Below are 23,854 nucleotides of genomic sequence, written 5' to 3'. Positions count from 1 at the left end.
ATCTGTGCTTTTGCTTTGCTCTTGAATAGAAAGAGTGTGTGTGTCTGTGTCCATTTGTTTTTCTCTAATCCACTGATTTGTAACATGCCTTCAAGCAGCTGATTCTCCTTTAATGACAGCCAATTGTTATGGGGCTGCCCCTTTTTTATTAGACGATAAGTAGAGATAGCAGCATTTTATTAAAAAGATGAAGAAGGGGGCTATTAAAAGAGCCCTCTGGACCTGATCCTAGAGATAATGTTAGTGAGACAAAATGAGCTTACAATATAGGTCTGTTTAAGCAGAAGTTTGTTTGGGATTTTTATCCATGAAAACATGCCAGTATTTTTTTCAGAATGGAAAATCTGAAGGCTACTGGATCCTTGCTGTCCTGATTTCTTATTCAGCTACATATGCATTTTGTATGTAGATATAATAGATTCTACACTGGAGAATGGCCCTGTGTAGAAAAATAAGTATAGTATTAAATATGAAACAGAGCTAAAAGAAATCCTAGCCTCCCCACTGTATCCATCTTATTTTGATATGTAGAAGACATCCATCACTTAGAAAGCTGGGGAGGACAAGATGTTAATCTGGTATAGAGAGCATGTTATGGTCAAGAGTAAACATTATGGGCTGGATGAACTAGCAGTCTAATCTGGCAAAAGGTTGCTTTGTGTGTTCATACTTTTCAACTTCTTCATGCCTTTCAAAAACTAAGGAAGACTTTTCTTTTTGGCCTACGACTGTCAGCACCACCCCAGCCAGCATGGCCAGTGTGAAAACTAACTCTTCAAAGCTATTTGAGGGTCAACTTCTGAGACAGATGAGGGAAGGTAATGAAAGCTAAGTCATGATTCCTGGCAAACTGAGGGATAGAGGCTGTTCAAATAAGGATGGAGCTTGATGGTGACACTGTAGCTGGTGGCACTGGAACAAATAGTAAAAGCTCTCCAACCAAGCATGGAAGACTCTGAATCCTCTCTATTATTAGAAAACATATTCAGAGGTAGCTGTGTTGGCCATATAGCAAAGTACAATAACAATCAAAATCCAAAAAACAATGATACCTTTATTTGTCCAACCAAAATTTGTGTGTTGGCTGAATAAAGGTAACACTGTTTGTGAATTTTGATATTACTGTACTCCATTATTAGGGAGCAATGTTGAAAGATTTTCGTGAGCTCTTCAGGTATTTTCATGACCCCTCCTTTGCTGCCATGATGTGTGGCAGTTATGAGGGCTTCATCCAATGGCATAATGAAACATTCCACTCCCCACAACCCAAAATCTCATCCCATAATCTTCTAGGATTGGATCTTTGAAAACTCAACCTCTCAGGATCAGGTAAGGATAATATGGCACCCAGGGGAACATGGTGCTGCCTTGGAGGTCAGTCTGGCCATTGCCCCATGAGAACTTTTTCTTATCCCATGAACAGTGCCTTTGTTAGCTTCCTCTAAAAGGCAGATTCTTCTAATTCCCGCAATTACACATTTTCCTTTTATTGCCACCCTTAACGAGCCTTTTATGAAGTGACCTTTGGAAATGTTCATGAATGGATGAAAAATGGTCTTTGTCAGCCAAAATTAGGATGGCTGAGCCAGCTCTGCTCCTTCGCTCCCCTTGCCTAGACATTTGGATTCTGGGGGAAGGGTCTACTGCCAGTTATGAAACTCAGAACACACGCACACACACAAACAAGCAGACACAAAAAGCAAATCTTGATTGTGCCATCCATTTTTGACATCATTTTTACTATTACATTGTATGTGATGGAACTTGAGCATCCACGGATTTTGGTGTCCACAGGTAGTTGGTGGAAATGATGCAGACTGCAGCTTCTGGAAGGCTTTCCTAAATTTACTGTTTCTTTGGTTTTTGTTGTTATTTATAAAAAAGTGAAGAAAACAAGAGTCAATGGGACTTTGGTCTGGACATTTGGGAGAGATTAAAACTCACCCTTTCAGTTGCATGCAATGCAGTATGTGCTACCACAGAACGGAAACTGCTAGAGAACAGATTCCCACACTTCCTTGCAAACCCAGTGTTGATCTCCCATCGTCTTCTCAAGAGAGTTGGGCAACTTTATTTTTTACTACACCTCCTAGAATCCTTCCCCAGCCAACATGTCTAGTGGTCATGCTGATTAGGTTGTTTTGGGAGCTGCAGTCCTCCAAAGTTAATTTGTCTGAGTTCTGGGATGGGGGGGTCCTCTGCAGAGCTGCACAGGTGTGATTGTAAGTCCCATAGTGTGAGGGGATGTCTTATATGATATTGGGTGGAGCTTTTGGATTGAGCTACCAATACTCTGGCCTCTCTCTACCGTACCTGATACAGGGGCTCTGAATATATATAAGTAGTGGGATGCACTAATTGTCCTTTACTAAGGCATACCATCTCATATACAATTGGGACCTCAATTTTTAAGGAATCAGATCTCTTTATATATGCCTGTCTGAGGCTTGAGGTCTGCAGATGGGGAGGCTCCTCTGTGTGCCACCAGTAAGTTCAATACACAGAATAAAAATGTGTGAGAGGGCATTCTTCACTGTGGCACCCCAGTTGTGGAATGCCCTCCCCATGAAAGCCCAACTGGTGCCAGCACTGACTTTCTTTAAGTGTCAAGAAAACGGCACAACAAAAAAAGCATTGTTGTTGTTGACTTTATTTATACCTCACTTGACTCAAGGTGGCTTACAAATTAAAATGATTAGTATATTGTGAAAAAAACATAGAAAAATCAAGAGTAAAACAGAATTAAATTATAAACACTATCCAAACTTTTTAAAACATACACTCAAAATGATATTTTAATAACAGTACAATTTAAATCAGTACAGTGCCGTCTTAAAAGTCCTTTCCATTGTGAAAGGCTGTTGCAATTTTTTTTAAAAAAGCTTTTGCCTTCTGACAGAAAGATAGCAAGGAGGGAATCAGTTTAGCTTCTCTATGGCAGAAGTTCAAAATCCTAGGGACAGCCACTGAGAAGGGTGTATTTCATGTCCCCACAAACCATATCTGTGAAGGTGGTGGGACTGAAAGGAGGGCCTCTCCTGAGGATTTCAGTGGCTGGGCTGGCTCATACAGCAGCATAGTAAATAGTATGTAGTCCCTGCCCCTCAGCAGACAGAGATTCTTTTGCTTCTTTACAAAACCAGAATAGAAAGGGAGATAAATTAATATTGTGAGTGATGGCATTCCACAGTTCTGGAACTAATACATAAAAGATACTGGAGTCTTAACATGCAGGTACTATCCGTAGTGGCTAGTTGGATAATTTCCACTTCTGTGGCTACTTCTATGGAAGTACCTGGTGAGAGATCCCCAGCACTCACACAAAGTGACTTTATTTAGCCTCCACTTCTTTTTTTTTTCCCCCAGCTATCCCTCTGGATTAATGAGAAGATGCTTACAGCCCAGGACATGTCTTATGATGAAGCAAGGAATCTGCATAGCAAGTGGCTAAAACACCAGGCCTTCATGGCAGAGCTAGCTTCCAACAAAGAATGGCTGGACAAAATTGAAAAGGTAAGAAGGATGGGAACAAAACTTGGTGAAGGGACTAGAAGCACTTCAGTTAGTTCATGTGAAGGGACTGTGTCACTGAGATGCCTGTTGTTTGTTCAGAACAGTTTGTCTGGTTTGTTTGGGAGATGTAATGTTGTAGTTGTAATGATTGTAGGCTTCACTGCAACATGCAAATCCCTTTCCCTGGTTAGTTTAAACACTTGCAATAAGGAAGACAGGATTACATGCACCAGAAGTCACACGCGCTGTTTTTAAAGCCATAATTTGAGGCATAAATTAATTTGTAACTGCAGCCAGTGGCTGATTTAAATGTTATGTTCTGATCCTCCCAAAATGTTGTGGTCCCATATGCTCCTTCCTCCCATTCCCCATCTTATATGCCAAATTCTTCTTAATGCTAACTAACTGGAATTTTTTATCTATAGTTTGAAGTGGGTTTGTAAATCATTGTTTGGATGATAGCATGAACTATAGCTGATGCAGATACCATAGTGAACGAAGGTTAGCGGAAACCCCAAAATAGAGAACTGGAGGCATAAGAGGGCAGAGGTTATGCACAAGCATATGGCATGATCTCTGATCCTCCAGTGTATGCTTGGAGGATTCTGATAAGAGTCAGTGGTGGATTTGGGCATTCCTCCCCAGCCTTCCCTTGTGTGCTGACTTTAACACAGTGATCTAATCAAGGTTCTTTATTACATATGAATAAGTGAATAAGGGAATTTTGGATATCACAGTCATCCTGATTTATTAGCTGACATTAAACCAGATTTCTCTAGCTTGGACTAGAGGAAATCTTGGCCTGGTGCAAAAGAGGATCTCCATGCCACAGCCATTGTTAAAGGGAAAGTGAGGAATGTGCATCTACATTGCCTGTCATCAGATACACAAATAATTATTTATAAAGCTGTGAATACATATCCAAACTTGGTATGTATGTCATGTCTTTGACTTGAAAAAATACAATGAGGAGGTGGAAGAAGAGAAGGGCAAGAAGCTGTTTTAGTAGTATTGTTAGGTCTGAGAATCCTATTTCTAGAAGTTCTCACCATGCTTTTTATCTCCCTTTCCCCAGCCAATCACACATTTTTGGGGCCCTGAAAGAATCAATATTAAATAGAACAGATGAGATTCAGTTGTCATGCTGAAGCTTCCCAAAAATTTAGAAGTAGTTGGCTCTACTGTTCAAACTGATATATCCAAGAGAGCTAAATTCCTCCTTGTTGACGTTTCTGTTTATTTGCAGGAAGGAATGCAGCTTATTGCCGAGAAACCTGAAACGGAAGCAATAGTAAAAGAGAAGCTTACCAGTCTGCACCAGATGTGGGAAGAGCTTGAAAGCACCACCCAGACTAAAGCTCAGCGGCTTTTTGATGCCAACAAGGCTGAGCTCTTCACTCAGAGTTGTGCTGACTTGGACAAGTGGCTGAACGGCTTGGAGAGCCAGATACAGTCGGATGACTATGGCAAGGACCTCACCAGCGTCAATATTCTGCTGAAAAAACAACAGGTGAAGGAGTGGAGTAGACAGCAGTCCAGTTGCTTTAGGAGCCAGTTCACTGACAATGGGGGGCGGGGGGGGGGGGGGAGATGGGTATTTATTTCTTCTGAACATTAAAAATCCTCAACTGCCTTTTCAACCAGAAGGCATTTAAGGTGACTACAGTTCCTCAGTGTCATAGCATTTCAGTTTGTACACAACCCCACCCCCCTTACAATTAGCAATTTCAGAGTTAACCCACACATGGCAGCCACAGTCCAGAATCTTGGTGTGGCTTTACACTGGCATAAAAGCCATTATATAAGCACTTGCACTTTCTTAGAGTTGCATAAACCTCATGTGCTCATTTTCCAGAGAATCTAGTCCAGGGACTATAACAATATCTACATGTTGCCTATCCCAGCTCTGAACACTTAATAAGAGCCACAGAAATCTAATTTACCCCAAAGACTTCTGTTGTTGTTTGGTTTTATCCACTGTTCTCACATCAGGGATCTCACACCAGAAGAAAATAGTTTATAAATATGCACATTTCTCTCTCCATCCCCACCATTTTAGATGCTTGAAAACCAAATAGATGTTCGTAAGAAGGAGATTGAGGAACTGAAGAGCCAAGCCCAAGCATTGAGCCAGGAAGGCAAGAGTACAGATGAGGTGGATGGCCAACGTCTTATTGTAGAGAAGAAGTTTGTGGAGTTGCTGGAACCCTTGAATGAGAGGAAGTCCCACCTCTTGGCTTCCAAAGAGATCCATCAGTTCAACCGAGATGTGGAGGATGAAATTGTGAGTTTGAATTGAAAGTCGCTTTAAATCCCCTCTTACTGGGGATCTTTTGCCAGTTCCTTCTTCCTGACCCATTTTTCTCTGGCACATGGTGCTGTCATTGTATTTTCTTTTAAAAAATTGTTAAACCTCATTTTGAACGAATATATTTTTTTATTTATTTGACTTTTTTCCAGTTGTGGGTTGGAGAGAGAATGCCTATTGCCACTTCTACAGATCATGGTCACAACCTGCAGACTGTTCAGCTGTTAATTAAGAAGAATCAGGTAAGTCACTAAGTCTGCCTGGATCCCAGTAATTCACATGAAGACAAAAAAACAGGGGAGATGTAGGCTGAATCCTTAGGGAAGCCTATTGACCTACAACCTCGCAAATCAAGCCTAGAATGCATATGTGTTGTATTTGGAATTCTTATTCGTAATCCTGTTTTGCTCTGTGGTTAAATGGGTCACAGCTCTTGTGCCCCTTTTACATCCAGGGTTGAATCAATGACAAAATCAAGAAGTCTGCCTTCCCTAACTCCACTCAAGATGCTTCTAGAGTGTATTCAGGCAACAGATTGTTCACATAGTGCAAACCTAATCTACATGAGAACATGCTTCTCACTGATGGCTATTGAATCCTGCATTATTCTGTAGTGAAAACTTAAAATACATCTGTTTTGTGATCATTGCAGAGATCACATATAGGCCACTATTTCACACATTATCAATCTGCTGATGACCACAGTGAACTGACCTATATGTTATGCTTGCCATTGGATTGAGTTTTTTGCACTCTTGGACTGCAACTCCCTCTGGTGGTAAACTTGACCAACATGGATAGTAGATGTAGGAAATTGGTGCTTTTGGCACTGTCTCTGAGGGATGCAAATCTAAATAACAAACAAATAATCCCAATTCACACAATATGTGGTATTCAACAATAACAACATTAAGTGCGAAACTTACTCCAGAGATGTCACTCCTATGGCTAGTGTAACACATGGACTGGCTCCAAAGCAATGTGCTTTCTAGTTGCGTTATATAGCCATTTCCTTAGCTTTGAGTCCTTTGCCCTTTAGAAATCCATGTCCCTGTCCTGAAATGACTTGTGAGAGTCCTGCTCCTATCAGAAAATGTTACGCTCCCTGTCTCTTATTCTCTTACCGATTACCACCAAGCATTCTGGGAGTCTGGCTTCTTGGATGACTTCCCATTGTCTTTCTTTCTAAGTGCTTGTTCAGTAAGCCGTTTACAGTATGAGTATTGAATTTCCCCACATTAGACACTTCAGAAGGAAATCCAGGGACACCAGCCTCGGATTGACGACATTTTTGAGAGGAGCCAAAACATTGTTACAGACAGCAGCCTTAATGCCGAAGCAATCCAGCAGCGGCTTGCAGACTTGCAGCAGCTGTGGAATCTCCTGATAGAGGAGTCAGAGAAACGCCACAAGCGCCTTGAGGAGTCCCACAAAGCTCAGCAGTACTACTTTGATGCTGCAGAGGCCGAAGCCTGGATGAGTGAACAGGAGCTCTACATGATGTCAGAAGAGAAGGCCAAGGTAAGTCAACTTCCAGCTAGACAGGGCCTGTGAAGCATCAGAGCACATCTTTGCTCTCTGTTTAGAATAGGCTGAAATGATACTGCAGATATGGTACTGCTGTGGCAGTTCATCTGACTGTGTGTGTGTTGTGTGCCTTCAGGTTGTTTCTAACTTACGGTAACCCTAAGACGATCCTATCATGGGTTTTCTTGGCAGGATTGGTTCAGAGGAGGTTTGCCATTGCCTTTACCTAAGGGTGAGAGCATGCCACTTGCGCAACATCACCCAGTGGGCTTCAGGGATAAGCCAGGTACCAAACCCTGGTCTCCAGAGTCATAGTCTCATGCTCGAACCACTTGCAGTTTCATTCCTCAACTGGTGATTGTTTGTGTCTGAACCAGCCCTTAGTTGAGAGCCATCACAGTTATTAAATGGTTTGAAATGGGCTGAACCAGAAATATTGTTCAGTACCAAAATTATCTTAATTTTTGTTATGAAACAGACCACAGCTTAGTAGCATAGCACACCCTTTGCCAGGAGGAAGTCCCAGGTAGACTCTCCAGCATCTCTAAGTAGGGTGGGGAAAGATTTCTTCAGGCTGTGGAACTCCCTTCCATAGTAGATCCAGTTGGTCCCCTCTCTGCTCTCTCTCCTTTGGCAGGTGAAGACATTTTTATATAAGGAGGCATTTGGTGACAGTAGATAGAGCTTTTAATGGGGAGAGGGTGTCAGGATTTTTATTTCATCGTTTTAAAATTTTACTTTTTAATGCGGTTTTAACTTGTGCTTTTAAATTAGTTAGTTTCATCGTATTTAAACTTTTATATTAAAAGTTCTTAATTGTACACTTAGCCCTCCACATTTGCGGCTTTGACTTTTGTGGATTTGATTTAAAATAATATGTTCTCTAGGAATCTCTAGGACCTCCAATGGGACTCTGTTGTCAACATCTGCCAAAAGTCATGCTGGAGGACCTAGAGATGAGAGAAGTATTTGTAGGTCCTCCAGTGCAATGTTATGGTCAACTCCTGGCAGATCTTGACCACAGAATTGCCCTGGAAGACCTAGAGATTCCTAGAGAGGTGGTAAAAAATGTAGTGGTTTTTTATTTGCAGTTTTCCCACTTTCACAGGGGCCATGTGCCCCTGGGCGTCCACTGTATTGTGTTTGTAAGGTGTTGCATACTGCCTTGGGTCCCACAGTGGGACAAAGACAGGATACATCAATAAAGTAACTTAGGCGGGGTACAGACCGCCAGAAAGAGGCACCAGGGAGGCGCCTCTCTTTGCTGCGCAGGAACGCTGCAGCATATAAATTGTGCGGCGCTGCTGTGCAGCAGAAAAGAAGTTCCAAAAAGCGGCTCCTTTTTGTGGCACCGCAAAGCGCCAGAGACGGCGCGGTTACATCACAGCTGTGCAGCTGTGTTTGGAGGCAGCGCAGCTGCGACGTCATCATTACACAAACCATCTGTATGGCGCTTTGTAACAGCAGCGCGTGCATGATATGCTAGGGTTGCGGGGTGTGTGCATGTGCCGCCCCAAGGCAACCCTAGCACGTCGTGGACACGCCACAAAGGGCCCATCTGTACAGGGCCTTAGATGGACCAGAGATCTGACTTCTACCTAGAGTAATTTCTTGTGTTCCTAATTCGATCCAGAGTGTTACAGAACTAGAGTGAAATAGCATTAATTTAACTGAAAACACTTGCAGCTTCTCTTAACCATTCGATGCCTCCTTTATTTAGTCCTGAAATGATATTCCATTTACCCCTATTTAATTTCATCTGCTTTGCGTAAAAGATTTTGCTTTTCTGCACTCCTGTAACTTTGTTATTTTTATACGTATTCATTGAGCATCGTGACTTTGTTTTAACAGAACACAGATATCAGACAATAGGTTCAGACCAGTTCAAGGTTCTCTGTGTTTACAAAATACTCTCTCATGTGGCTAAACAAAACGATATAGCAGCATAGTTGAAGCAAACTATCCAATACCTGTTCTGTCTCCCCAAATGCTGGTGTTCCTCAATGTGTGCTTGCTGACGCTAGGTTTAGTACATGATCAAACACTTAAGGGAAAATTAATTCCCTTCTTCCTCCTTGGTTGGCCTTCCTTTTATGCTTCATAGGCAGTAGATTCTAGAACAATTTTAGGAGCAGATCAAGAAGAATGAGGAGGAGGAGAGTTTGATGGATACTATGGACTGCCAAAATAACCTATAAATGTCTAGTGCACAAATCAAACCTGAATTCTCCCTAGCCAAAATCTTGCATAGTAACATTTGAATGAGGCCATTTTCTGATTACAAGGGAGTCAGCTTTAGAACGTGATCAAATCATGTATGAGAAATCAATCCCTTTCTTCCTCCTTGGTTGGTGGAAGAAACTTGACTTCCCCGTGATCCAGCATCAGTGTGAGGTAGTTCATCTTTAGTCCCACAATGCACATGTGGAATTGAGCCTAGAAAATGAATGAGAGCTATCAAGGGATGACACTCTCATACTTAGAAATCTTTTATACCTTTGGCTTCCATTATTTACACATTGAGATTATTCCCGCTATCATTGTGTCATTTAAGAAATGTGATGATGTTCTTTCTTATCACTTTAGGATGAACAAAGTGCTGTCTCCATGCTGAAGAAACATCAGATTTTGGAGCAGGCCGTAGAAGATTATGCTGAGACTGTGCACCAGCTCTCCAAGACCAGCAGGACTTTGGTAGCAGACAATCATCCAGAGAGGTGGCTGCTGACATTTTACTTTTGTAGTTTGCTTCCCCTTCAGGGACTTTTAGAGCTTGCCATGCTAGATCTGGACAATGGTCCATCAGACTCAGTATTTTTTTCCTGCTAACTGTCCCTCAGGCCCCTGAACCAACCAAAAGATGTCTTGGCCTAAAACATAAGTCAAATGTATATGGCTCCCCATGCTGTGTGAACATGCCTGTTCAATTCTGAAGTTCAGGTACTGCTCATTCAGCGTTTTTCACACACTTGTGGAGGAGATTGGATACTTCTGCTTTCACTTTTAAATGAACCATAATGTCTCATGACATCTGAATTCTGGGCACTTTAAGCTGTTCTAGAACAAATGTCATATTGTATAGTGCTGAACTGTAGCTTCCATGAGCCCTAGCCACCCTAGTAGTGAGGAATACTGAGATCACCTGGTCCCCACTGATGTTTTAGAACAGGGCAGTGTTTGAAACTATGGTTAATTCTTAGTATTTTATCACTGACTATAGTTTAAAGTAGGAGTTCTTGACCTGTTGCCTGGGGACCCAAAGGGAGGGCCATGAATTCGGTGCAAAACGTTATTCTCCCCTTCCTTCCTTCCTTCCTTCCTTCCTTCCTCCCTCTCTAAAAATTGTATTTGACTGCATTTTTTCTGGGGAGGATCTGTAGCTTCCATCAAAGTGTCCATGACGTAACTGTTCAAAAAGCCTGGATATCATGGGGAACTGTTGTTATTTCATTTTTCCTTTTCTATCTATCTCTCTCTCTCTTTTGCATTTTATTTCCCTTTAATGTCTCTGTTCATTCAATAGATAAACATGTCTATCTATATAAATCTTCAGATCAAAGTAACATTTTATGCATGGATCTGAGGAAGTAAACCTGTCTACGAAAGCTCATGCTACAACCTCTTTCACACAGTTCATCTCAAAGGTGCTGCAAGATCCCTGTGCATACTGATATTCCAGGCTATTTGTCTGAATGCTACATTAAATTGTTAGTTTTTAGAATGGCACAAGATTTATAGTTCTTTGATTTAACACTGGAGACAGGATTTATCATAGAGGAAGGATTTAGCACTGAACTGAGGCCTACTCCAAATAGGTTACATCAAATGTTTTAAAATTTATTTTGATTTAACTTTAGAGATTACTAAAGATGATTGAGATAAATATCTTCAAGAGAGAGAGAGAGAGATCCTTGTAATAAATATATGAATAAAAATGTCCGGATGAAATAATGTAATAATGCAGAATTTTGCTTACCCACAGTCCACTTGAATATTTAGGGCAGAGCTTGGGGGAAATTGGTTTTTTGGTCTACAACTGCCAATAATCATGCTGAATTCTGAAAATTACTTCTTCAAGCTCTGGGTTAGACCCTGTAGTAACCTTGGAGGAGGTTATAATAGAGTTAGTCATTCCCTGGTGCAAACCTACAGCATTTGGCAATCAGAAGCAATCCAAAATTAAAAGTGGACAGTGATATTATTCAACATTCAGAAATGACTATCATTTGGGGGGGGAACCAAAGGGAATTGGAGGGAAGCGTGCCAGATGGAGAAATGAAGTCAAACACAAATATTGCTAGACAAGGGAAAATTCTAAATAGTTCATGAGCACGTATATTTGACAGATGCTGCTGCAATCTATGCAAGATAAACAGAGCAGATAGAGACAGCAGGGGAAAAATGGGACAGAGGCATTCATTTCCTCTGTCCTGTTTGTGCTGTATGGATTCTGGCACAATCTGCTCATCCCATGTGCACATAAATTATAGTTCAGTGGATGAGAAATAAGCAGTGCATCAGTTGAAATCCCATTGGTTTCCTTTGCATATGTAAAAATCCACAACCTGGAAAGAAGCCTTTTAGTGATGTGGATGATCTGTTTATCAATAGCATTCAACAGTGGCGGAAATCCTGGAAGCCTGAGCCAGGCCCATATCCTTCCTCTGGGTCATGGGAAAAGTCACATAGTTAGTTTGTGAGATCTGGAAGGTATATTAATTCATCTCCGTTGCTTGTCTCTTTTTAAAAAAGACTTGGAGTAGTGACATTAGTTTGAACCTTGTGTATGGCTTTTTCACAGCCTGTGGCTCTTTCTGTGGGTTAACGGAAATGTACATTGACATTGCTTCATGGGAATTAATGAACTAAATAGTTGACAGTTATAGTTTTTTGTGGGTTTTTCAGGCTATGTGGCCACGTTCTAGAAAAGTTTATTCCTGACGTTTCGCCAGCATCTGTGGCTGGCATCTTCAGAGAGGACAGTTAATTTAGGATCCACAAACTAAACTAAATATGGCTTCTGAAGAAAATGTAGATCCCGTTCGGATCCCATTTGGGGAGAAAAGTGAGATATACCGTATTTTCCGGCGTATAAGACGACTGGGCATATAAGACGACCCCCAACTTTTCCAGTTAAAAGATAGCGTTTGGGGTATACTCGCCGTATAAGACTACCCCTCTTCCAACGCACACCAAATAAAAAATTTAAAAATCAGATTTGATTTCAACATGGTAATTTTAATTCAAATGTTTATGACATGCAGGTACTTAGCAGGAAAACTTGTTGTATGCAAAGCCTGCTTGCATTGGTCAGTTCTCCCTGCCTGCCCAGCCCTCCCTGTCTCCAAGATTTTATTCTACAGTACTTGTACAGCGCCTCCCTTCCTGCTTTCATTTGGTTGCCACATATGGAGGGGATGCGGCCGTGGCCATTTTGAGCTCCCCCTACCATATGCGGCAACCACAGATTCTCCAGTCCAGTTCAGAAGTTTCAGCACCCGCCCTATAAGACGACACCCGGCGTATAAGACAACCCCCGACTTTTGAGAAGATTTTCCTGGGTTAAAAAGTAGTCTTATACACCAGAAAATACAGTAAGTGCAATAAATAAAATAAATAAAAATAGTCCCAGTCTATACCGGACCTAAGTCTACCCTACGCAATCAACTTCCTTCTCTCAGTCTCAAAAGTACTACAAGATCGCTTTGCATACTGATCCAGACTAACACAGCAATATATGTTAAAATCTTTACTTTGTCCTAGTCGTGATGGCTGTGGTGTTCCAATATCAGAAGGAGTATGACTCTCAATAGCCATTCCTGGGAATATGAGTGTGAGATGCTACTACTTTCATGTTCTACTTTGGTCTTCACTTTGAGCGATTTGACCTGGCCATTAAGAGAACAGAATGCTGGACTAGATAGGCTTTTGGTCTGCTATTACTAGAGCTCTTACTATATTTTTACTTTTTAAGTTTTAAGAATATATTATATTAGGTTAAAAACAACAACAACAACCACAAAGGACTAACTTGACTCTTTTTCTTCACTTCATTTGTGTTCTCCCCAGCGAGCGCATCAGCATGCGGCAATCAAAGGTGGACAAGCTTTATGCAGGCTTGAAGGACCTTTCTGAAGAAAGGAGAGGCAAGCTGGATGAGAGGCACAGGCTCTTCCAGCTCAACCGTGAAGTAGATGACTTGGAACAATGGATCGCAGAAAGGGAAGTGGTGGCTGGGTCCCACGAACTGGGACAGGATTACGAACACGTGACAGTAAGATGCTTAGTTTCCATATTTCATTCTCTCCCATCCTCCTTATTAGTGCAATGCAGGCATGCAGTACACTATAGGTCAGTGAAATTACTTTTTTGATTGCAAGTTCATATTTTTTTTTTTTTTTTTTTTTTGCTAGGGGATTGAGGGAGTTGTATTCCCAAAAAATAACATCTCCAAGCTCTGTAACATGTACTGAATATATCCAATAAAAAAGCAAGAAATAAAAGCCAGCTGACCATTGTGGGACTTACTGTTGCATGAACATTATTAGGGTTGCATTTATAGCACCATCCTATGCTTCTTTAGTCAGAAACAAGTCCCACAGAGTTCACTGGGGCTTATTTCCAGATAAGTGGATATAAGATTGGAACTTTAGTGTTTCAGTCTTGCTTTTTGGGCTGTTTTGATATAAACAGCAACATTAAATTAACTGTAGAAGAAATGCCTTGACTTAAATAATACAAAAACCTTTATTGGTTTTTCCTGTTAAAATAAAAGTGTTGGTAGAATAAACCATTGCAAGCAAAGTTTGAGATGCTTTATTCCCCATGTTAATACTCTTCAGTTTCTAATAGCAAATTAATTTCAATTTCAAGCAGAGTTGTCAGGCTCATTAACCATGCTCTAAGGCTAGTTAGCTAGTGTGAAGTTAGCTAGCTAGCTTTCATGGCCGGCACCCATAGTTTTTTGTGGGTTTTTCAGGCTATGTGACCATATTCTAGAAGATTTTCTTCCTGACGTTTTGCCAGCATCTGTGGCTGGCATCTTCCCCCACCCTTCTCTCCCATCTCTGAAGATGCCAGCCACAGATGCTGGCGAAACGTCAGGAAGAAAACTTTATAGAACATGGCCACATAGCCCAAAAAACCCACAAAAAACTAGTTAGCTAGCCTTTGGGGAGGGGGGGGGGAATTGGGCAACATACATAGTGGTACATTTGATATAAAACAAATGCAGGATACTGCATTCTAATAGGTTGGATTATTTTGCACATTGCTTCATGCCTATATAGTGAACATGCAGATGGGTTCTTGGAGTGAGGATGTTTTGGATTCATGTGCCTGAGCATAGAAATCCAAGTTGAATGACTCCTTTTAACCATATCCATTGAATGGAAAAAAAAACTGTAATTCTGCTTATTCTTCTCATAATCCCAGTAATAAATTGCTTCGGATCAATTCTTCGAAAGGTCTGTGGAACTTTGTTCCATCAGGCAGGAAGTCATGGGGAGAATTCAAGGTTCTCTATCTACCCTTCTTTAGCTTTGTATAGCAAGACTGTGCTTCCTATCCACTACATTTGCCACAATTATATCAAGTTTTCTTCTTATCCCAAGAGTATACAGAAAAGCTTATTTTCAGGCTATTGAGCATTTTAGTCATTTTTACAAGTACCTTCCTATTTGAGCTTGCTTAACATTCCTATGATTAAATTTAGGGGTGGGCATAGTGCAGGCAGCATACAGTCCAAGGCTGTTTTTGTAGCCCCTGGGGATTTTTCTTTTTGTTTGTAAATTGTTTTCTCCCAAATGCCTTCTAGGGAATGTGGGAGCATTTGCCATTCCCCCAGGGTCATTTTAAGGCCTTTTTAAAAAACAAGCAAACTAGGAAATCACCCACCATGGGCTAAAAACACGATGAGAGTGCTCCCTGCACCCCTAGAGTGTGTTTGGGGCTATTTGGGTGGCCGTTATTGGCTATTTAAGATTGTAGTAAGGATGTAACTAATCTATCCCCTCCTCAGCTTCCCATAGTTGCCTACTATGTAGATAATAGTGCTGGGTCACTCTTCCTAATTGACCAAGGTCAGGAATCCACTTTGGTTGTTGTGGGAGTACAGTAATCTCTAAAATCAGAAGGGGGCCTCATTTGGCCCATGGACCATTGAGAAGGAAAAAATCATCCAATACAAGACAAAGCTCATTTGTGGAAGCCTCTCTGCCTTGCTTTGCTACCCAAAGGGATTATTTATGGAAATGGAAGTTATCAGACCAACCTAGTTTGGAGTGGTATAGCAGCCCACAGAAGGCCCTGGATAGGGAAAATTGAGCCTGGACTCCCAGATCTTGTCCACCCCAGCATTAAACTGTTGCTAATGAGAAAGTTGAATAAATAGTCTTCATGGTTCTGTTCTCTTTAATTCAGGGGTCATTTACTAAAGCATATTTTTTGTTTCCAGATGTTGCAAGAGCGGTTCCGTGAATTTGCCCGAGATACAGGGAACATTGGACAAGAGCGTGTTGATGCTGTTAACCACATGGCTGATGAGCTCATCAATTCTGGACACTCAGATGCAGCCACCATTGCTGAGTGGAAGGATGGTCTCAATGAGGCCTGGGCAGACCTACTGGAACTCATTGACACGAGAACACAGATCCTGGCAGCCTCCTATGAACTGCACAAATTCTACCACGATGCCAAGGAGATCTTTGGTCGGATACAGGACAAACACAAGAAACTCCCCGAGGAGCTTGGAAGAGATCAAAACACAGTGGAAACCTTACAGAGGATGCATACAACATTTGAACATGACATTCAGGCCTTAGGAACGCAGGTGTGCATATTAGGATGACATATTATTTTTTTTGTAAGCATACCATCACAATCTTGTGAGCTAGAACCCAAGTGGTGGGTTGTTCAGACAGATAGATATATTTAATTTTAAATAAAAGTTGGGCTTCTGAGGGAACTGAATTCTGCAGCTGCTGCCCTATTCTGCAAGATCTGAAGCATACATGCTGTCCTGTACAGCAGAACTTGCTAACACATGGAGTTAACTGTTTCAGTTGAGATAATTCTTTTTTCTCACACCAGGTGAGACAACTGCAAGAAGATGCTGCCCGCCTTCAGTCTGCCTATGCTGGAGATAAGGCTGATGACATCCAGAAACGTGAAAATGAGGTTCTGGATGCATGGAAAGCCTTGCTTGATGCCTGTGAGGGGCGCAGGGTCAGGCTTGTAGATACCGGTGACAAATTCCGCTTCTTCAGCATGGTTCGTGATCTCATGCTGTGGATGGAAGACGTCATTCGCCAGATTGAAGCCCAGGAGAAGCCAAGGTAGCACGGGATAACAAGCAGAATCTTTAGCTGTAGGCTTCATTGTAGGAAAGAGGTTGCTGCAGATGACACTTAATTTTTCACTCAGAAGAGCCTTAAGTGAATAGTATTTGGATTTAAGCGGACTTTAAGAGGTTTAAGTTCAAATCCAAGAACATTTATGGCAGCTACAGTCTTGTCACTAAGCTAGTGCTACACGTTAGCTTGGAAATGTTACTTTTTATACCACAGCTACCTAGCCAACATAGACCCTTGGAGATTCTGGGAGATGTCATTAGAAAATAACTGTTCTCCATCTCAGAGAACATGATCTCTGTTACTGTAAATAATGAGCCATAAGATCATTAAGGGATGGCACAATATCTTCAATTGGGAAAGTTTATAATCTTTTACACCACAATTTAATAGTGGGAAACCCAGCAAGAGTGTCAGACCCAGTGTTTCTTAATGCTTCAGTACATCTGTCATGTGATTCCTACAGCCTTCCCTTTTACAGTTGGCTTTGACAAATTTTAGCACAAATTATATGTTATATTAAACACAGAGATTGACATTTGCATGATTTGAACAGATAAGAGGGAGTGAATTGTTCATTCTTGTAGCAATAGCTGTTGTCCCAACAGCAATTCCCCCATCCCCTCCACCATTGTTTAGAACAGTGGTTCCCAGCCTTCCTAATGCCGCGACCCTTTAATACAGTTCCTCATGTTGTGGTGACCCAAACTGATGAAATTATTTTCATTACTGCTTCATTAACTGTAATTAAACAGGTGTTTTCCAATGCTCTCAGGCGACCCCCATGAAAGGATCATTCGACCCCCAAAGGGGTCCCGACCCACAGATTGGGAACCACTGGTTTAGAACAAGGGGGAAAGTGGATATAGAGGGACATTTTTGATCAAGAACATAGTGCAGTAAAAATTGTTACTTTTGTGTTTCTTCAACTCATTTGTGACTTAGGGCAATTTTCATGAGAACCTATCACAGGGTTTTCTTGGCAAATTTTGTTCAGAGTGGGTTTGCCTTAGCCTTCCTCTTAGGCTGGGAGGTTGTGATTTGCCTAAGGTCATCCAATGGGATTCCATGGCTGAACAGGGATTTGAACCCTGGCCTCCAGATCCAACCTTCAACCACTACACCACAGTGCCTTCAAAAAAGAATTACCACTCCCCTGTACACTCACATCGCTGTACCAATCTTGAAACCTACCACACTGCTTTTTAATGTTTATAAGGTAACTGCATAAATTATCATGCACTATGTGAAGAAGTGGATGGAAGACACATAGATCCCTAGAATTTAGAGTCATCATTGAAACTGAATGGTGAGGGATTTGAGACAAATAAAAGGAAGTGCTTCTTCACAAAGCATACAGTCTTTCTAAAGATTCTAGCTTCCATGAACCACTAAACATTTATTGTGAAAGATTTCAAACAGCACATGTATGTCTCACTGTTCTTAAGTGTAATGGTTATAAATTTTTTGGCTCCATTTCTGAACTGCTAACATTTTTATTTTAGGGACGTTTCCTCTGTGGAATTGCTGATGAACAATCACCAGGGGATCAAAGCAGAAATAGATGCCCGTAATGACAGCTTTACAACATGCATTGAGCTGGGCAAATCATTGCTAGCAAGGAAACACTATGCGTCAGAAGAGGTATTGTTTGCTTTCTCTAACTGCAAGGAAGTGTGGTTTAGAAGAAAACATAATGAGGACCACCATGTCAGATCCAAGGCTAACCTGTGTTAATTGAATCTAAGATGGTTCGTATAATCCTGACTCCACCAATCTGTTTTACAAACCCTTTTAATGATCTGGAACCATGAACCCTGTCTTTCTTTCTTTCTTTCTTTCTTTCTTTCTGATATGTTGCTTCCCAAGGATGACCAATGTGACCTATGAAGAATAAAATTAAAAATTACAAAATTACAGTAGAATATTCCTTTATTTTTATTTTCTTATTTGTCCTGCCCTTCAGTGCAAGTGTTTCCAGGGCAACTCTTAATGGACAACAAGGCAATACAGTGATAGTCTTAAAATAAACATTTTAGAGGGTTAAGAAGTCTGGAAGAGTTTAAAAACAATACGTCCTCATCTGAGGAAGTAGACTGAAATCTACAAAAGCTCATGCTGTCAACTTCTTTCTTTCAGTTAGTCTCGAAGGTGCTACAAGATCTCTCTGTGTAGTGATTTTACAGACTAACATGGTTATATCTTTGAATTCTACTACAATGGTGATGGTGAGAATATAGAAAGAAGACATAGGGCTAGTCTACATGATTAAAATACTCTATTCCAGTCGAATAGAATGTGATCCAGCCGAAGTTCCATCTTTTTGCAGGGAGGGTGAAAAACTCCTTAAACTCTGCAGAAAAAGGCTTTGTGATTTTTACTGGAGTATCCACAGAAATCCACAAAAATGTACATTGATGCACATGTGGCCAGCCATCTGCTTCACATGAATTGAGATGGTTGTTCATTTTCAGCAGATGGAGGTTCAAGAGATGTGAATAGACGCGAATTTACACAGGACAGTGAAGACAACCGTCAATGTGAATGTCTGAAAATCTGCAACAATTTTCATAATACACTTATGTGTAGATAGCCCTAGTTCAGTAGTAGCAATGTATAGTATAATCATAATGTTTTGTTTCCCAATTTCTTTCAGATCAAAGAAAAGCTGTTACAATTGACAGAAAAGAGAAAAGAAATGATTGACAAATGGGAAGACAGATGGGAGTGGCTGCGGCTGAGTAAGAATTCATTTTTATTTTAGAAGGATGTGAGATTTCCCACCCATCCCTTTAACTTGCTCTCTTTTCTGGATCGTACAGACAGTTCTGGATCGCACTGATGCTGATGGTTTCTGTGTCAGTGGAGTGAATCAGTTCATACTTTTATTCAGAATTTTAAAGGAGCAACCCAAGATGCTGCACCCATTTTGAGGAAAGGTTTCCACAACTTGGATAGCTGCTTTAAAGCTTGGTCTGAAACTTGAAGTGGAATTACTGCCCCACTGACATAGAAGACATCAATTACAATTGCATGACCTAGTGTATGCCAGGTTTTTTAAATGCACAGAGTAAACTCCAGCTGTTGACAATGAATGAGCCTCTGTAGTTCCACCCCACTCCACTCTGCTCAAATACTGTAGTCAATATTTGCAGTAGTTACACAGTTGGCCCGCCTTATTGACAGGTACAAATTATCCCTATTCTGTATCCGGGGATTCAAGCATCCATAAATTCAAAATATATATATTTTTTAAATTCCAAAAAGCAAACCTTGAATTTGCCATTTTATATAAGGGATGCCATTTTACTATGCCATTGCATATAATGAAATTTGAGCATCTACAGATTTTGGTATCCACGATGGGCCCTGGGACCAAACCCCAGCAGATACCAAGGGCCCACTATACTTTGTAGTGTGATACAGTGGAGGCAGATGCTCACATTATCACGTTATCATAGTAACGACATAAGGAACTTCAAAAGTATCAAACAAATCATCGAGATGTGGTGGTACAAGAGAAGGCTCATTTGGAGACAAAGAATAAAATCTTTATTTTTGTAACTTGCATTGTTATGGTTGAGCCGGCCTGAGTGTGTGCCGGGCGTTGCGGTCCCCAGTTCTAGAGGTGACCAGGTTGGGGAAGGCTAGTCCAGATAGGTGTGCTATCCAGTCAAAGCTAGCTTCCTGTGGGGGAAATCTCCTTGAAATGGAAGATATTTGCTCTTAAATAGGATGTTTCCAAGTGACTGGTTGTGCACCACCATGAGGTATCAGGAGCCAAAGACATATCCAGAACCCACCCATCCTGGGGAAAGATATAATACTCCATGTCAGGGGTAGGCAACCTTTTTGAGCCGGGGGCCGGGTTGCTGTCCCTCAGACAACTGGAGGGCCGAAGCCAAAAAATAAATAATTAAATAGTTTTTTTAAAAATTAATCAAATAAATAAACCGGGACAAATGTAGGACAAAATTTTCAAATGGAGGGCACGTTTTTTTAAAAATGGAGGACACGCAAAAAAATTTGCTGATTTTTTAAAAAATGTTAATATAAATGCATGTTTCAGAGGCTTCTATAGACAATTGCCCCCCCTTACCTGCCACTTGCCCCCTTGCCCGCCTCCTCCTGATAGGCCAAAGGCCCCACACCCTCACGCGAGAGGCCAAAGGCTCCGGAGTCAATCGGCGGCAAGACCAGGCTGGGGCCAGTCCCAAGGCCTTGCTGGGCCGCATCCGGCCCGCGGGCCGCAGGTTGCCTACCCCTGCTCCATGTCATTCAGAAGAAACCCATTGTGCTGTGTGTCTTGAGTATATTACTAAGCATTTGCTGCGTTTCAGCATTCAAATATTTCTTATCCTTTGTCTTAGTTTTGGAAGTGCACCAGTTCTCAAGGGATGCCAGTGTGGCTGAAGCCTGGCTACTGGGGCAGGAGCCGTACTTGTCGAGTCGTGAGATAGGGCAAAGTGTGGATGAGGTGGAAAAGCTGATCAAGAGGCATGAAGCATTTGAAAAATCTGCAGCCACTTGGGATGAGAGATTTTCAGCACTTGAAAGACTTACTACGGTGAGTCACAGGAGCTATTTCAAGTGTCTTTGGGTTTAAAAAATACTTAATTAGTTGAATGGGTTTTGAAAGATTATTCAGTTAATGGATCCATTCAGTTGACATAAGAATAAACACAAATGTTCTGTAGTTGGAGGGTATACATTGTCTTTTTGATGATGGCACATGCACTTTCTTAGAAGAGATATTGTCTCTTACATGAGAGAAGTCACAGTGCCTCTTCCAACGCCTGCCATCTGCAGTTTTTATCATCAAAATAATCCTTTAAAAAATTAAAATAAATCTATATGCATGTGCTGTAGTTACTTGAATTATTCTTAAACCAGCCTATCACAACGAGAGTAATACCTGAAATGCTGAGATTCTCTAGCAGGGCTGGGAATTGTTGAGCCCAATGCCCTTCCCCATTCCAGAAAAAAAGGCTGGCGTAAAGATGGACAATTAAATCCCACAAAAGTGTCCAGGGGTGTCCATGACTGGTTATATAAAACTTGTACTTTCTTTCTTAGGCTTGTACTAGACCCCAAATAGTCATCCCCCCCCACCAATCGGAAGTCACCTTTGGCCACTTGTTTTGAAAAGAAAAGGGGATTTGTGTGGCCCTCAGGGACCTGTCGAATATAAAAAGGGGGCCCTAGACCTATGATAGTTCACTACTCCTGTTCTATTCAGGAAGCATTTCCAAGATGAGTCACTACCACTAAGGAGGCTTCCTCCATTTTTCCAAAACAACTTCCACTTGGCTAAAAAAGTCAAGAGAAAACCTTCCTCTTGAGATGCTCTTTAGACACAAGAAGATACAGTGCGCCCGCGCCATACGCGGGCGCGCCATACGCGGCCTTGAGCACACGCGCTCAAGCCGCGGCGCACACGCGGGGCGGAAGGGGCGGCGCGTCCCATTCAATTGAATGGGCGCGCGCGCCCGTTGCGCCCCGCACCGCCGCGCACGAGCCCAATTGTTTCCAATGGGGCTCAAGCATAGGCGGAATTTGCCTTACGCGGAGGGATCCGGAACGGATCCCCCGCGTAAGGCAAGGATGGACTGTACTTATTTAAGCAGCAAAGGCAGTCCATGTGCGAACATTTTACAAAATTTTAAAAAGAAATTTCTTGCTTTAAAATGCTGGCTGTTTCTCTGCTCCTGGAGATCTCCAGCTCTTGTTACTGCCCTTAAAAGCAAATAAATCTGCAGAGAGTAGAGAAATTTGCCATATTGTGGCTCAATTTCTTGGGTTCTCATAATATTTGTCTTAAAGGAGAATGGGGAGCCTTGAAATTCTTCTCTGCTTTAGATTAAAATATGTGCTGGAGAATAATTCCCAGTTTATTGTTCAGCAAGTACAGAGCCAGTGTGGAATAGTAGTTTGAGTATTGGACTAGGGTTCCATGAGACAAAGGTACAAATCCACATTCAGCAATGGAAAACCTCTGGGTGACCATGGGCATGTTCAGCTTTCTCAGTTTTAGAGGAAGGCAATAAAACATGCTAAGAAAACACAGTGATGGGGGATTTATATATTGAGAGTCAATTTGAAGGCACAAAACAACACCAAAAATCCTCCGCTGCTGTCAGCTCCCGAATCCTGTATCTGTTATCAAGCTTTACAATTCTTCTTCCCCCTCCTTTAAACAACTTCTGAATTGGGAGCAGTGCTCTGGGTATTGGAACAGGGAGGAAACTCACTTCTTTCTGCAGGACCTGGTACCATGCCACGGTGAAGGCTTTAATTTGCTCTTATTATGTGCCTTCAATTCAACTCCTACTTACAATAACCTTAGCATAGAGTTTTCTTGGCAAATTTTATTCAGAGGATGTTTGCCATTGCCTTTCTCTGAGGCAGAGAGAAAGTTATTTGCCCAAGCTGAATTGGTTTTCGATGGCTGAGTGGGATTTGATCTTCAGAGTCCTGGTCCAGCACTCACACAATTATGTTGAAAAAGCCCTGATGGCCTTTGGAAATGTAGTTTTAAAGAGATACTGCACTGTCCTGGAGGAGTGGGGTACGTGATAGGAAACATGAAGGAGTGGTACTTGGATTGGCTCAGAAAGTGATGGAGTAGTTTCCTATTTGGAAGGGGAAAAACTCAGCATTTCTGATCCAGTCGCATATGAAATGGAATGTGAAGTATTTTGTTGATTCATTTGTCATGGTAATTGCACTGCCAGAGCCTGGGAAAGTTACTTTTTTTAGACTTACTGATCCTGACTCACTCCTGACACTTTGTTAACTATGCTTTTAGCAAAATGCAATTTGATTTCAGTTTTGGAAGTTAGGGTGTGATTTTAACTGCTATGCAATTGTCTGTGTTCAAAGTCCAAATTAGCATTTGATGAGGATACTGCCATTTGATAAGTAAATTGTCTAATAAAAAACAAAGCAAATAGAGTGACATTGTCCATGTGGAATAGTATGATTGTGCTTGGAAAAGTTAATTCTTAGGATAATGACTCCTAAACTCCCCAGAAAACATGACCACTGACCATTTCTAACTGGGGATTTTGGAAACTGCATTACAAAAACTTTTCCAAGCTCTGAATATTGGTGAAACCACTGAGGGTCTCAGAAGGCCAACATTACCAATTGCCAG

At 41.5% G+C, this 23,854-nt stretch overlaps 1 protein-coding gene across 2 annotated transcripts in view; it reads left to right on the top strand.

Annotated features, from left to right (window-relative positions):
- LOC149310430 (spectrin beta chain, non-erythrocytic 1) overlaps positions 1-23,854 on the top strand; it is a 280,279-nt gene that overhangs the window by 239,610 nt on the left and 16,815 nt on the right. For both annotated transcript variants that reach the window (XM_089528912.1, XM_089528913.1), the window contains 12 exons: positions 3,367-3,513; positions 4,760-5,023; positions 5,573-5,797; positions 5,974-6,063; positions 7,064-7,342; positions 9,935-10,065; positions 13,418-13,622; positions 15,804-16,178; positions 16,439-16,683; positions 18,204-18,342; positions 19,355-19,439; positions 21,069-21,265. In XM_089528912.1, the coding sequence (XP_089385038.1) occupies positions 3,367-3,513; positions 4,760-5,023; positions 5,573-5,797; positions 5,974-6,063; positions 7,064-7,342; positions 9,935-10,065; positions 13,418-13,622; positions 15,804-16,178; positions 16,439-16,683; positions 18,204-18,342; positions 19,355-19,439; positions 21,069-21,265 (2,382 nt within the window). The remainder of the gene's footprint in view (positions 1-3,366; positions 3,514-4,759; positions 5,024-5,572; positions 5,798-5,973; positions 6,064-7,063; positions 7,343-9,934; positions 10,066-13,417; positions 13,623-15,803; positions 16,179-16,438; positions 16,684-18,203; positions 18,343-19,354; positions 19,440-21,068; positions 21,266-23,854) is intronic.

Source organism: Sceloporus occidentalis, unplaced genomic scaffold (assembly GCF_023333645.1).
Source record: "Sceloporus occidentalis isolate IW3139 unplaced genomic scaffold, rSceOcc1.0.p SCAF_6, whole genome shotgun sequence".
NCBI classification, from domain to species: Eukaryota; Metazoa; Chordata; class Lepidosauria; order Squamata; family Phrynosomatidae; genus Sceloporus; species Sceloporus occidentalis.
This window is presented reverse-complemented; position numbering and strand designations above follow the sequence as displayed.